The sequence below is a fragment of the Juglans regia genome, chromosome 8, assembly GCF_001411555.2.
Source record: "Juglans regia cultivar Chandler chromosome 8, Walnut 2.0, whole genome shotgun sequence".
NCBI classification, from domain to species: Eukaryota; Viridiplantae; Streptophyta; class Magnoliopsida; order Fagales; family Juglandaceae; genus Juglans; species Juglans regia.
This window is the reverse complement of record NC_049908.1, coordinates 29,178,948-29,194,594: the sequence shown is the minus strand read 5'-3', so window position 1 is coordinate 29,194,594 and position 15,647 is coordinate 29,178,948. Positions and strand designations below refer to the sequence as shown.

The 15,647-nt window shown below is 36.1% G+C and overlaps 2 protein-coding genes across 2 annotated transcripts; one reads left to right on the top strand and one right to left on the bottom strand.

The window, feature by feature from the left end:
- Positions 1 to 1,377: 1,377 nt before the first annotated feature.
- Positions 1,378 to 3,276, top strand: LOC109006820 (E3 ubiquitin-protein ligase ATL6). Its single transcript, XM_018986223.2, has one exon. It carries the CDS (start codon positions 1,693 to 1,695, stop codon positions 2,821 to 2,823), a length of 1,131 nt encoding a protein of 376 aa, XP_018841768.1. The 5' UTR covers positions 1,378 to 1,692; the 3' UTR covers positions 2,824 to 3,276.
- A 2,198-nt stretch (positions 3,277 to 5,474) lies between these two features.
- Positions 5,475 to 9,488, bottom strand: LOC109006821 (probable serine/threonine-protein kinase PBL7). The gene is made up of 6 exons (XM_035693273.1): positions 8,973 to 9,488; positions 8,426 to 8,670; positions 7,072 to 7,460; positions 6,550 to 6,682; positions 6,080 to 6,169; positions 5,475 to 5,985 (listed from the first exon to the last, which is right to left on the bottom strand). Exons 1-6 carry the CDS (start codon positions 9,415 to 9,417, stop codon positions 5,824 to 5,826), a joined length of 1,464 nt encoding a protein of 487 aa, XP_035549166.1. The 5' UTR covers positions 9,418 to 9,488; the 3' UTR covers positions 5,475 to 5,823.
- Between the last annotated feature and the right edge of the window lie 6,159 nt (positions 9,489 to 15,647).

Sequence of the window (15,647 nt, the reverse complement as noted above, 5' to 3'; positions counted from 1 at the left end):
ATTCATTAATGATCGATATTCGATATAGATTAATAAATAGATCCCTAAAATTAGCTTTTAGGGAAAAAAAAAAAAGGAGTATGGGGCAAGTTAGGTGTTGTATTTAATGTACTCGTGATGATGAGGGAGAGACGTGACAACACATGATGGTGTATTGTCCTAATAAATATTTCATTTTCCTTGCCCCCTTATGTTATTTAGTGTTTAGATGTTGTGTTTATCTCTTAATTAAAGTTATAGACAAATATTTATATAAAACAATTAAAGAAAATCCTAATCAAGATTAATATGCATCATGTGGTCCTATATATATATATATATATATATATATATATAGACTTACGTATTGGTGAAGCATTTATCATCGACAGCTACACTACGAGTCTATTTGCAACAAAAATGTGTTGATTCTTTTTGCTGGCCTTTGGACCGCTAATCATGCTAATAATAATAATAATTTAATTTATAAGTGATCTCAAACTTTTTTAATTAAGGTTTGATTTAGATGAGTATTTAAGATGATCTGTGAATAATAGTGAGAATAATTTATGAATAGTAATAAAATAGTTTAAGAACATTTAAAAACAATTGTTTTTAAAATAATTTTATTTTTTAATATTATTATTATTTTAAAATTTAAAAAAATAAATTGAAATTTAAAAAAATTAAATTATTTATTATATTTTATGTAAAAATTATAAAAAATTATAATGATAAAATGAGATAAATTAAAATGATTGGGCAATTCCAACGTGACCTTAATGTTTGAACTTTGAACAACGAAATGAAGCACTTGGCATGGCGAGAGAATTCTCTTGTTTGAATATGGCTGGCTGGCTGATGCACGAGGAAGAACAACGGTCTACAGCCAACATCCATCTCCACCATTAATATTCATTCATTAATTGTCAATTTTTTGATCGTGGGTATTAGAGATCAATCATATTCTTCTAGAATGGTATCCATTTCTTTTCACATGCATGATGCCAACCCTTCCTTAAGAAATAAATTGGGAGAATTTTTTATGCAAAAATGTGTTAAAATTATTTATTTATTTATTTATTATATAAAAAATGGTCGATGGTGCCATTAGGATACGTTTAGATTTCAAATCATCATTATAATTATTTTAAATTTTAAAATAATAATATTCTATTAATATTTTATCATCTCAACTTAACTTAACTCAATTTAATTCAATTCATTTTAATATCTAAACGCGATCTTAAAAATTTGGTGATTAATTAGAAACTTAGAATATTAAAATATGAAAATTACAATATTATAATAACATGAATATTATGCTGACTTGAATATGAAAACAATTCTAAATCGTCACATATGAATTGAATTCAAAGGTTTTGGCTGAAGTTATTCAAGCAATGATTTTGAATTTAACAGTCCCTAAAAAAGTCAACATTAATCTGTTCAACAACAACTACCAATAAGAACATTAATCAGACACAGTCCACGTTTTGCCTTTTTTTTCTTTTCAATCAGAACCTTCCTAGGCATAACATTAGCCCACGTGTCACGACAGCAATGACGTCGTACCTTCCGTGTTCAAGAAAAGCCCAATAAACTCTCTCCCCTCTGTACCCCCACACCCCTAATATCTCTCCCTCTCTCATTTATAAAGCTTCTTCTTCCTCCTACTGCTCGGTAAAAGTACTGCGGCTATACACGTGCAGCATGACCTTCTTCACGCGACGAAGCTTAATTCCTTGCACCGGTAAGTATGGAACCGTTACCGTCTTTTTGCTCGCTCTCCTCTCCCCGAATATTCCTTGGGCGGCGGCCCAGACCAATACGGACCAGGACACCTACGGCCGGTACGCCAGGTTCAGTCCCTCCATGGCGATAATCGTTGTCGTTCTTGTTGCGGCTCTATTCTTCATGGGATTCTTCTCCATCTACATCCGCAACTGCAACAGCGGCCAGTCCGGCAACAGTATCCGTGCTGGTATTCTCTCGAGGCGGGGCGCCACAGCCGCGCGTGGGCTCGACCCGGAGGTGATCGAGACGTTCCCTACCCTGGTCTATTCCGTCGTCAAGGGGCTCAAGATCGGGAAAGGCGCCCTGGAGTGCGCCGTGTGCTTGAACGAGTTCGCGGAGGACGAGACGCTACGTCTGATCCCGAAGTGCGACCACGTGTTCCACCCGGAGTGCATCGACGCCTGGTTGGCTTCCCACACAACCTGTCCCGTCTGCCGAGCAAACCTCGTCCCTCAACCTGGAGATTCAGTACACCCTTTCCCCGAGTTGGACACCGACTCTGACCTCGAAGCCCAAAACGAAGTCGCCGTCGAATCATCAAACGCAGAAACAGAACAAGCACAAAGAGTACCCGAAGAAACGGAAGTTATAGACGTAAAGCAAACGCTGAATCGGAATCGGACCCGGGGGTCAAGGTCGAGCCGTTGGTCCACCCGGATGTTCCCGTTTCCACGTTCACACTCGACGGGTCACTCGTTGATCCAACCGGGAGAGAACACGGAACGGTTCACGTTGAGGTTGCCGATGGAGGTGAGGAAACAGATAATGAACCCGAAACTGAACCGGGCCACGAGTATGGTGTTCTTGCCAAGGGAAGGGAGTTCGAGGCGAGGATACAGAACAGGTGGGGAAGGGAGTAGCAGAGGGAAGAGTCACAGAAGGATGGAGAAACCGGACCAGCTGAGTAAATCGGAGCGGTGGGCGTTTTTTACGAGAGCATGGTCGATGAAGTCACCGAAGGTGGCGGCTAATAATGATGGAGAGGGCACCTCATCTCAACCGGCGGGCGAGGGATCAGTGAATGACTCGGTTCGACCCCATGTATAAGAACAAATTTTGGTTTTTTCCAATCAAATTATATTATGTGTAATTTTTAATCTTATCGATTTTTTTAAAATATCTTTGCTTTTTGTTTGGTTTTCAAGAATTAGCCTAATAGTTTCTAAAGTTATGTGTATTATTATGGAATGTAATTGGAAAGTGACCAATATCCTGAGACTTAAAAAAGCCAACATGAACAAGGGATGATGCCTGTACTGCAGCTAGGAAAGTCTGACATAAAACAAAAAGCTCAAAAGCAGGGCATCTCCTAGATAGTTTAGGTTGATCCCCAAGGGGCACCACCATCTGTAACGTGAGATGCAGGGCATGCTAGATTGTGGTCCGAAATCTGTGTTGTAGCTAGGCAATTTTATGGGTGTAGGGGAGCCAGCATGCAGCAGCCAAGTACGTAGGCTGTGACTTTGCAGCTCTGCATTATTTGCCATCTTTTTCTTTGCATTGCTTCTTGGCCATCCTTTCTCCGAGCATTTTTCTTCTCCCATAATGTATTCGATGCTTAGAAAACAACAACACAAAAAGCAAATAAATAAATAAATCCAATACCCAAGTTCATGAAATATGGCAATCTTGTTAAATGGAATAAAATGGGGTTGCATCCATAACGAGTTCAGTTATTTCCTTGAAAACACAGAAAATTCTGTGCGGACTTCTTACAAACAGGGGAGAGGCTATTGTTTTTATCAATGGGAGCCGGATATAGATCTAGATAAATACATATACACATACAATGCGTTGAATACAATTAGCATGATTGATGCAAATTTTCCTTTTTTCTGTCGTGGTCGTCTTCTTCTTCTTCTTCCTCTTTTTTTTTTTTTTAGTTTTAGGCTTGTGATAAGATCATAATTAACGTTATATCACAATATAGTCTAATAATTTTTAAAATATATTTTTCAATTGTGTTAGGATCTAAATTGACTGGGTCTAGCCATTTGAAAACCTATCCTTAATAATAAGAGAAAAGATAAAGCAAATAAATAATGCACGGAAGAGATAAGGTAAGGAAGTTAGTTCAAACTCCTAAAAGGAAAAAATCTTCATAAGACAAGTTAGACCTTTATATATATAAGGGAATCCTCCACAAAATGGAAGAACTCACCAAGCAATCTCCACAGGGGGATGACTTCTCTATGGATAGACTAAATTCCTCCATTATATTGAGCGATATATGAGACTATGAGAAATTGTAAAATTACCAATCATAGTAGATTTTGCCTCCCAAACAACTTGTGGACGTAGGTTTTTATACCGAACCACGTGAATCCGTCTCTCTTTATTTACTTTTATTCGCTTATTTATTATTTATGTTATGGATGAATGCAACGAGTACAATATTGAAGCCTGAATTACCATTGTGGACTGGAGATAATTCTTTCTTTCATTCTGGCCTATTATGCGAATTTAGACATTAACAAATTGCACACATATTATTTCTATAAATTTGGCATAATTAATTAAACAGGCAATCAATCATCATGAATATATCAAAATTGATGTTTGAAAAGGATAATCCATATTCACTTTTTTTTTTTCTTTTCATAGAAAAATGGCATACTTTGAGTAATAAGTAACGAAAGAATATGAAAGATAATATAATTTAAATATAATAGATGTCTTTTTCCTTATGGTATTGGCATTACTCTATGATTCATTAAGGCCATTGTCAAGGGAGGCCTAAACAGTTTGCATTGACAGCTTGACCTGGTCTATACTTGGACTATTAGTCTATTTGCTTGAAGTTTTTCTGAGTATTTTCTCTCAACCTAACTTTTGTTTTTATCTTACTGTCAGTAGTCTGCATTCTTCTCCATGCCAGCTTGTTGAGATCAATGACTAAACTCTGTAGGAAATCTAATCTTTTCCACTAGAATAGCTCCCTTTACTGGGTCAAGGATTCTCAGTACTTTAGTTTTTCTTCTTAAAAGCTACATGCAACTGTCTCAAGACAAAAGGACAATCGTAATATGATCTCCTAGTTGTTCACGCAAGGCACCAACCTAAATTGTCTCGTGCAATCTGTCATTTATGTAAGTTTGATCATTAGAAGATTTATCACATATTGTACAGTCATGATGAGATGATCTTACTCAAGATGGGAAACGAAACGACATCATAGCCGACTTAAAGCTGTTGGCTTTATCCTTAGGTGCTCATTTTTTGAATGATGAACAGCTGAGCAATTGGATTTTTGCAAGTGTTGGGTCCCAAGATGCCTGCATATGACCCTTGCTTTCAACAAATCCAGTAAAAGTATCATGGCTTCTGATTGTATTATGACCCCCTTGTTTAAATTGCCCTCCCCTATTTCAACCTATGAATAGAACGAGGTTTTACATCGCTTTCATTGTTTATTGTTAGAACATAAAAAATTTCAGGATTTATGCTTGGTCTCCGGTAGAACTCTCTTTTTTGCCAAGCTTGGGATGCTGCAGCCGTCAGATATGTATTTGTATGAAAATAGGTATAAAGTGATTATCGTTCCCTTCCCTTTTTCTGTTCTAATATCAATAGAGTATTTATACTTACTATTCACTCTCATATCTCATATTTATAATTTTTTTTTTAAATTTGGAATGTGAAATAGTGAATGATAGAATAATTTTTCTTAAACTTTTCAGTCACAAAACAAAGAAACATGTTAATTATATTTCTCATCTATTTTCTATTGGAAATTTTGGTTCTTGAAACAAGCAAGTGCCTTTACATCAAAAATTTTTTTTTTTTCAATTGCTGTGCTGGTGCCGCTGTTCTACAAAATGTGCCAAGCCCAGGCCTCAAAGAAACTGAGTTACTGAAACCTCAAGCTAGCCAGCTATGGCTTTTGTTGAAATCTGACGAACTTTCTTTGGTTAGGTAGACATTAGAATGTCGCACTTCAAAGCTTTATTTTTCACAGAGAAATGGTCTGAGAGTTGTCATTGAATTCTGCATAAACCAGCCCAGGAGATAACTGGAAGGCTTGAGTTTACTGTCTTCAGATAGTCACTAACACCTGGGACTTCCTGCTTGATTTAGAAATCTGGAGGAACCAGAAGAATTGATTGAATAAAGGTTTTTGACCAGAGGGATCAGTGACTGTACAACATCAGTCATTAGAGGCCGATAATCTGCTTCTGGTTGCACACACATGGCTGCTATAGCGGCTATCTGCAAAAATAACACAGCAATAAGGAAAACAGACTTATTAGTATATTAAGCATCAATACTAATGGTGGTGATGATGATAGAAAGCAAAGCTGACCTGAATCAGATCCTTTTTGGAATACTGGCCTTGTAGAGATGGGTCAACCATTTCCACAACTTTTTCTCTGTTAGATAACCTTGGAAGAGCCTGTTAATTTACAGAATAGATGTCACACATCAAACCCTTTGGTGAATGAATAAATTTGAACACTTTCTTTGAAGAAGTCATTTGAATTACACACCAAGTACTTCACAAAGCTCTATTATTGGCTCCATCTCCCTGATATACTTTTTGAGCATGCCACACCAATCAATAGGAATCAAATAACTTTTCAGTGGACAGTGTAAACTTCTTAAAATTGCCCCATAATACTTGTGTCTAATCTCTCTCTCGTTGCTAGTAGTAGTACTGCTGTACTGTTAATTTGCTATTTTTCTATGTACCGCCTAATCTTTTATAGTTCCCTTGTATGATATTTGCATTCGTCTAAAAACAGAAAGAAAAATCGAAGGAGTTTGTCAACTAACCCATGAAACAAGAACATGTTCTCCAGGTGGCCGTCTGGTATCAACAGGTACACGGCCAGTTAGCAGCTCTAGAAGTACCACACCATAGCTGTATACATCTGATTTTGTAGTAAGCTTACCCGTGGAAGCATACCTACAGCACCCAGAAATCAAGATGAAATAAACTCGCAAAGTAGCTAATGATTTTTATCAAATATAAATATTTTTGTCTCAATTATCTGCCTTTCCATGGAAAGTTGGAAACCCCCATTTTTTTACTAGGAGCTGGCCCAGCTGGGGTTTTGGGGATTCGAACCCAGATTCTGTACCGTTGCATGCTTGGGATGGGTGGAGGTAGCATCTGGTTAAGGGCATTTGACCCATAAATGGCATTTAAAACGAAATCATGACTACCAACAAGATTTTTGCATTGCCAAGAAAATGTCATCCTGCCTATGTGCATGCTTGCATAAAACTGCATTTTCATAGGTTCTATTGTGATAAATGAAAGAGAGGGTGCATGACAGATGATGAATGACTCACTCTGGTGCCAGATATCCAGTGGTCCCCAGCACACGTGTTGAAATCTGACCAGTGATTTTGTCTGAGCACATCTTGGCCAATCCAAAATCTGACACCTTGGCACGGAAATGTTGGTCTATAAGAACATTGGTGCACTTGAAGTCACGGTGGATAATAGGGGTTGTGATTGACTGCTCATGGAGGAACTCAAGGGCCCTAGCGCAATCAAGAGCTATCCTCAATCGGGTCCCCCAGTCCAACTGCTTGTGTTGGTTGTTAGAAGGGTGGAGGTGGTGTTGGAGAGTGCCATTGGGCATGAACTCAAAAATTAGAAGCCTATGGTGTTGGTCAGCACAATACCCAAGTAGCTCCACCAGATAAGGGCAGTGCATGTGGCTTAGTAGATCCACCTACATCATATACAAAGTTTCTCTTAAAAACAATTATCATTTAGTCTTCTACCCATGTGCAAGGATGAAGATCACTTCATAAATGGATGCAACCAAATGAATAGATAGAAGGAAGATGATTAATATTTACTCAACTCATAGCTCAAAGAACAACCCTTCTGTGTGCTGGAACAAAGTTGGATTGTTGAAATTCTCTTTAGATGTTTGATCCAATTGAAAATTAATTCTACATACAATCGTGAAGTGCGTAAATGTCGTGTAATTATTTTGAAAAAGAATAGAATCTACTATTAAAAAACTATTTTTTTTCACGTGGGTCTCATGTTTTATTCACTTTTTTCAAAATGATTACGTGACGGTTGAGCAATTCACTGTTACAAATATCTTTTTTACAAATTCAATAGTCTAATGCAAAATATTTCATCTCATCATTACAATTCTCTCAAATTTCTACAAAAAATATAATAAACAATTTAACTTTTTCAAATCTCAAAATAATAATAATATTCTAATAATATTTTATTTAACTTTTAACTTTCATCTAAAATCATCTCATCTTATTTTACTTTCAGCTAAATGTTATGGAATCCACATGATGTATCTCTCCAGAATTGAACTATCTAATTCGGGTTAAACTAGCAGAGAAGAATTCTATTTAGCAACAACAGCATTTACCTAACACACACATCTATATGTGAGCACGCATGTGTGTGTCAGAAAGATAGAATTATAAGTCAACAATATCAAACTGCTTATGCAAATGAAATTGTAAGGTCAAGGCAAACTAAGACCCATCTTTCTCTAACTAATATGGTGCAATTGCTTAGAAGCTGCCAAGACAAATTGAAAACTTCTTTGAAGACTGTTTACAAAAGTCATTGTAGTAGAAAAAGAAAGAAAAGAACAAAATTAAGGAGAAAGAGAGAGCAGATAGGAACAAAAAGTAATAAATGAAGTCAATTCACCTCAATCCTGAAAGCACGCTCCCCTTGCTTTCCTTCCCTGTTCAACATCTTAATTGCAGCCACGGTCCCATCACTTAGGACCCCTCTATACACCACTCCACACCCTCCACTCCCAATTATATTCGCTTCACTAAATCCATCCGTGGCCACTTCAAGCTCCTTGTATGTATACACTTGAACTCCTCTGAATTTAGATGGAGGTGTCCTTCCCATATGCCCTCCATAAAGACATCCGCCCCTCACATCTGCCAAATTTTAAGACATTTACTCATGATGAGATTTATTATATATGATTTGAATGTAGGGGACTTCTTGTTTTCTTCTTTCTCGGGGAAAGTGGATAAATCATGTGAAAGCACATTTGGTTGGTTGAAAATGATTTGGTTTTGTGAGAATGAGATAACAATGGAGGGGGGCAAAGAAGTGATAATGATAAAAGGACGTTCAAAGCTTAGATTCATTTTCTATAGGCCAACATGCCATAATTAAGAGCAAGATCTACAAGAATAGATTAAAAAAAAAAAAAACTTTGAAAATAGGGAATCACCTGGGCTGGAATAGACGTTGACAGTGGTATGAGCAATGAACGTGCTGTTGGTGTTCATGTTGATGCCATTGTGTTCCTTGCAAGAGCCTTGGCTTTTAGTGGATTTGAGTCGTCGGAGCATTATGATGATAAAAAGTACTATGGCGAAAAGGACGGCAAGGGAAGTGATGGATATGATGATTATAAGAACAGAAATGGAGGGGGAAGTGCCATGGTGGCTATTTGTTTGGGAATTTGAATGATGGTGTCCTTGGGTGTGGCCGTTGTTTGCTGTATTATGATCAGGTGGCCTTGCAGGTGCCTGATCAGTAGTCTTGTTAACTTCCATGAGCACAACGAAGCAATGCAGGGAGAAGAAAGCGAGAGAGAGAGAGAGAGAGAGAGAGGAGTGTTGGGAAAAGATGAGGTGCAACTTTGTATCAAGGAGAGTTGAGTATCCCTTCATACAAGATCATCTTTCTAGCACTCGTGAGCATGACAAACCAATTGTTTTTGTCTGCTTCCTTCGTCCGTTCTAGTCATGTATTTTCTATAGAATTGTCTTTATCTTTGTATCAGAAAAACTTGGAAGTTTAAAATAATAAGAAGAGATATATTTTATTGTTTATTTTATATCTTAATACTCAATCTCACATATGGGTCAGACTCGACTTCAATGAATGGATCAACACGTGAAATATTTGATAAATGAGATAGTGTAGAATTAAAATTCAAACTTAAGATCTCTACTTTAATACCATTTAAAATTATCACTTATCTTAAAATATTAAACCGATAGAAAGATATAGATCTTATTATTTATTTAGGCTTCGTTTGGTTACCAAATATCTCTCAATTCATCTCAACTCATCATTACAACTTTTTCAAATCCCAACACAAAATATAATAAACAATTCAATTTTTTCAAATCTCAAAATAAAAATAATATTAAAAAATAATATTCTAATAATATTTTATCATCTCAACTCAACTCAACTCAACTCACTTCAACATCCAAACACAATCTTAAAATCTTAATTACGAACCGCACGGGTTGCAAAAGTTGCAGCATTTCAATCCTTAAAACAAGTTATATTTTTGGACAATAACTTATATCGCCAATAAGGGTGGACTAGGAAACCGTGCCTGCTTTGCTATGTCAACACCAATACATTGCTGCTTGACCCCACAAAGAAAATTATATAACAATGAATAATCTCTCTGTTCTTCACTCCAACCAAATTTCTTAGATTTTTTTCCCTCTTTTTACGAGTAATTGTTAAATCTCAGACGATACATCATGTTTAAGGTTTTAGGTTTGAAGTTGTCTGTGTTATTATATATTGCAGACTTAATAAATCAGACTATATACATACATCTTCATGAAAGATCATTGGCAAGTGATGGATATTCCTTGTGTAAAGAGTACAGTGTTTATATATACATGATATAAGTGTCAATGGGTGGATAGAAATAAGGTAAACGGGGCACCCAGTAGTGGAAGGGCCAATTTTGTCTAAAAAGTATGACCAGTGATCTGCATTTCGACTGCAATGGCTAGCAGGTGAGCTTGACTCTTCAGCTGATCTGATATCTATTGCCAGTCTTATTTCATTGTCAAGGTCAAGGAGTGTCTCGAAAATGAAATTAAATGGCAGTGGAAAACACATTGCCCAACTATACAGGCACAGTACATGGTTTACAAAAGACAAAAATGGAACGTAAAATATGTTCTTGCATTGTCACTGAAAAGCTTGCAGGGTGTGCAGCAACTCTGGATTTCATTGACACTCCTTGACCAGTAGCCGAACCAAATGCCTCCTTCGAGGTAGGCGCCTCCAGAGAAATATAGATGAGAAAATAGAGTTTTTTTTTAGAGTAATGCTAAAGAGAAGCCACTATAGCAGTGCGCGCTTTGCACTCACTGCGTGGTTGTTTCTAATTAATTGTTTCCAATACTCACTTGGGGAGATGTGAAGTCTAGATAATGTCACATCATGAATATAAAATAGATGTTTCTAATAATGACTTCTATCTATATTTATTCTTATTTTTATTAAACTTTCAGATACCTCTACAGGTTCTAGGTACACGAAAATAAAGGAACATTACTGGGCCCTACTGGGCTTTACGGACAAACTCTACTAGCAAGTAAATTCGAAATAAAGACTAGTTACGGACTAAATAAAAGACTAAGGGCTACGGCCCATTACACCCAGACCAACAAGTAAAATAAACAACTAGATCAACAAGTGAAAATAAACAACGGAGGGCCAAACTCAAGATTCCCAAGCCCAGCCTGCGACAATGTACTTCTCCTTCAAGAACATCAAAGTACTTCCCTCTTCGATCACTTCAGTTCCCTTAAGTTAGTTGCCTTCAAGCTAGGGTTCCAAAGGTTCTCTTCTTCCCATCTTCTCCACCGTGTGCCGACCTCCTCTTCCTTCACCATCAGCGGCGGCGTGTGTTACACTTTAGTAGTACGACACGCACACCCTCCACCTCATCATATATTGAAATGTCAAATTTGACCTCTTTTAAAAGACAACCTAATGTGTGTTCAGAGCTTGACCCCCGGGAGAGAAATGCTCGGTTTTTAGAAGCAAAGCTGCTTGACGGAGGAAAGACCAATGCTAAATGCAAATAAATGTTAAAGGGATCAACAGAGAATCTAGGCTAGGCGATGGCAAAAGTATGGAAGAAAGTTTCCGTTCACTTGTTTGATTAAATGTCTATACAAAAATTGCTTATATAAGCTTACAAATGAATATGACAGCTGACGTAAAGATTCTATATTTTCTCCCAAGCTAACAATCTCAACAGAAAAAGAAAACAATAGTTGTATAAGAAGACAAAAAAATTATACACTAGAATATTACTCTATATTTTCCTCTAGAACATTCTTCCTCCTTCCTTGCTGAGCTGCTACCAATTGCTAATGTGTGTTGTTGGCTTTCCAAATTAGCAGCTTCATTGGCTTTTAATAGCCCCCCGCAAGATGGAGAGTAGATATCTACTACTCCCATCTTGAGCATACATGAGTAGAAACTTTGAGAATCCAAAGCTTTGGTAAGCATGTCTATAATCTGTGATTTGCTCGAGACATGCTTAGTGACAATGCTTCCATCTTGTATTTTGTCTCGAATTAGATGATAATCAAGCTTTATCTGCTTGGTCTTTTCATGAAAGATAGGATTTATGGCTATATGCATAGCAGACTTATTGTCACAATACAAAATGGCAGCTTGAGAATGTGTTACCAGCAAGTCTTCAAACAAATATCTAAGTCAAGTTAATTCACAACACATATTTGCCATAGCCCTATATTCTACCTATGAAGAGGACCTGGAAACCACCTGCTGCTTCTTAAACTTCCAAGACACCAATGACTCTCCAATCAAAACATAATATCTTGTCACAGATTTTTTGGTATCAGGATAGACACCCCAATTTGGATCACTATATCCATGTAACTGCAATTTAGAATTTATGGGATAAAACAACCATTGGCCTGGAGTCCTTTTGATGTATCTTAGAATTGTATGTGCTACATGTGAATGTGGAACTCGAGGCCTATCCATGAATTGGCTCAATAACTGGGCAAGATATAAAATATCTAGTTTAGTTATTGTTAGATATAGCAAAAGACCAAGCAACCTTTTGTAAAGTGTTGGTTCTGGGAGCAATTCTCCTTCTTCTTTACTTAACTTCATGTTTTGGTCCATAGGGATCCTAGCAAGTGCAGAACCAATGGTCCCCGAATCACTTAGAATGTTTAGACCATATTTCCTTTGGCATATGTGAATGCCATGCTCAGACTTGGCCACCTCAATCCCAAGAAAGTACTTCAACTTTCCCAAGTCCTTGATTCTAAACTTGTCATGAAGTGAAGCTTTGAGATAATTGATGGTGTCAATGCAGTCACCAGCCACAATAATATTTATCTACATACACTAGAATAGCTATGAATGAATGGTTGGTTTTCTTGGTGAATGAACTGTAATCAGCTTTAGATTGAGTGTACCCTTGTTTAACAATGAATTTGGACAGCTTAGAGTACTACTGTCGTGATGCTTGTTTTAATCCATGTAAATCTTTCTTAAGTTTGCACACCCTCTTGCTATTACCATTAGAATACCCAATAGGGAGTTCCATACATACTTCCTCATCTAACTCACCAAGCAAGAATGCATTATTCACATCAAATTGGTAAAAACAATGCTACACAACCTCTCCAACCTCTACACACCACATTTTTTAAAATTTTAAATTTTTTTTAGTTTATTCTTTCTAAACTAATTTAATTCTTCTATTCATTATTCATATATTAAATATTTGATAAAAGAAAAAAAATAATTAAAAAAAGTGTGGTGTGTGGAGGTTCTGTAGATTTTTTCAATTGGTAAAGATTCCATCCTTTTATTGCTGCTACAGCTAACAATGTTTTGACAATAACTAGTTTAGCCACGGGTGAGAAGGTCTAATGGTAATCGAGACATTCTTGTTGAGTGTACTCCTTTGCCACTAGTCTTATCTTAAATCTCTCCACACTCCCATCAACATTGAATTTAACCTTATATACCCACTTGCACCCAATAGCTTCTTTATCATGAGGCAAATCAACTAAAGCCCAAGTGTCATTAAGTTCATCAGCCCCAATCTCAACTCTCATGGCTATGCACCAGTCAGGATAATTCTTGGCTTCTTGGTAATTTTTAGGCTCAGATTGAGAGGTAATGGAAACAACAAAGGATTTGTGTGCAATAGTTAGTTTTTCATAAGAAATACTATCACTAAGAGGAAAAGGATTACCTGATGAGTTCTGGCCCTTTTGTTTGTCCAAAGCTTGAGATGGGTGAAAAGAGGTAGCCTGTTGACATATAAAGTCCTGCAACTGAGGAATTGCCCTTTGAATTCTCGTTGATTTGCGAGGTAAGTGAGTTACAGATGTGGTATTTGGTGTAGAATCATGGGTAGGAGGATTTTGGAGGTCACTATCAGGTTCACCTTGATCAGAAGTTTTTGAGATCTATTCGTTAGAAATTCTAATTTGAGTATTTGTCTCTACTTCTTGTAGGGTAGGTTGTGTAAAAGTGATAGGAACTTGAGTGAAACTTACATTTCTCTAGTTGGGTTTGAATATCAGTGAGAATTTCTTTGTAGGGAAAACATTTTCATAGAAAACAACATTCCTAAAGACAAAAATCTTCTTAGTTTCAAGATCCAACAAAGTGTATCTTTTGATTCCAAAGGAATACCCTACAAACATGCATCTTTTTGCTCTAAGGTCAAACTTGTGCCTTCCGTTAACAATGGTTGTATCAAAGTCTAAAAAACCAAACACCTTAAGATGGTTGTAATCAAGTATCTTCTTGAATAGAACTTGGTAGGGGCTTTTGTCATTTAATATGAGTGAAGGTGTTCTATTTATAAGATGGATAGCAAAAAACGTTAGGAGATGCCACTTTGGGATTTCAAGGCCCTAGTAGTGTTTAGAATATGCTGATGTTTCCTTTTCACAACAACATTTTGTGGGGATGTCTCAACATTATCACTTCGAATGATTTGCACTCGGGTTTCATATTGGGTTTCTACCATGACACATAAATTTTGAATATATGTATGACATTTAATGCATTCAAGCGACGTGACTTGTAATAAAAATTTCAAAATTTCTTGCACAAATAGTTATAACATCATTATAAATGCACTCTATAAGACCAAAAAAAAAAAAACCTTCTCCTAGCCCTAATAAAAAACAATTAAGGAGAACCTCCTTAAAATTTACCTCGTCTCGTGTTCATTATTGGCAAGCTAACTCAAGATCAAGTGGCTTTGACTAATGGGAAATTATCTCAACACTTCCAAATTTATTTCTTTAAAAAATAGGTCCAAAAAAGACATCATTCAACTGCAATTTTCTCGCAATTCAATAGCACAAGTGCAAGTCAAATTTTAATAAGTGCATAGGTAAATAATTTTAAAATCTCATTTAGCCAATTTTATAATGACTAACCATAAAATCCGACATAATCGGATAATTAACTCGTTCATATGAAGAAGGACTAAACATGTCTAACAAATTACTCAAAATAACATAAAAGTTTTGGGTCCCGAATGAGTTTTTTTTTTACTTGGTGATTAATAAAATATTTTTTAATGATGTTGTGAAATTTTTTATTTTTTTAAAAAAATATTTATGATGATTAAAAAAATACATGAAAAAAATATATATACTATTCGACAGATTCATTTGGATCACTTTTCGGTGGCTGCAACATTGCTCTCAAAATAAATAATTTCGAATAACTTGTCAATAAAAAAAGAGTACTGATATGGATCCCGAATTCTGGATCCAAAAATGTCTCGAATAGAGTAATTTTTTTTATGTATTTTTTTAATCATTATAAATATTTTTTAAAAAAATAAAAAATTCACAACATCATTAAAAAATATTTTTTTAATCATTCGGTAAAAAAGAAAAAAAATTCCACTCAAGACATTTTTTAGATTTCAAATTCTGGATCCAAAACATTTTTCATAAAAAAAAATCGCAATTTTCTTCGAAATTTTGGAAAAGAAAAATGAAATATAAAAAGTTCGACATCTGAAAATGCCAAATCAGCACATAGAGTGGGTCCCTTAGTACGTGTTCGGTCCATTAACAAAAGCAAAACATAGGCCAACGCACAAAAA

Bases quoted from the DNA above. Each gene is read 5' to 3' on its own strand.
- LOC109006820 (XM_018986223.2), top strand. From the start codon at position 1,693: ATGACCTTCTTCACGCGACGAAGCTTAATTCCTTGCACCGGTAAGTAT.
- LOC109006821 (XM_035693273.1), bottom strand. From the start codon at position 9,417: ATGAAGGGATACTCAACTCTCCTTGATACAAAGTTGCACCTCATCTTT. The intron at 8,671-8,972 runs GTGATTCCCTAT...AAAATTTGGCAG, and splicing joins CAACGTCTATTCCAGCCCAG to ATGTGAGGGGCGGATGTCTT. The intron at 5,986-6,079 runs GTCAGCTTTGCT...TTATTTTTGCAG, and splicing joins CCAAAAAGGATCTGATTCAG to ATAGCCGCTATAGCAGCCAT.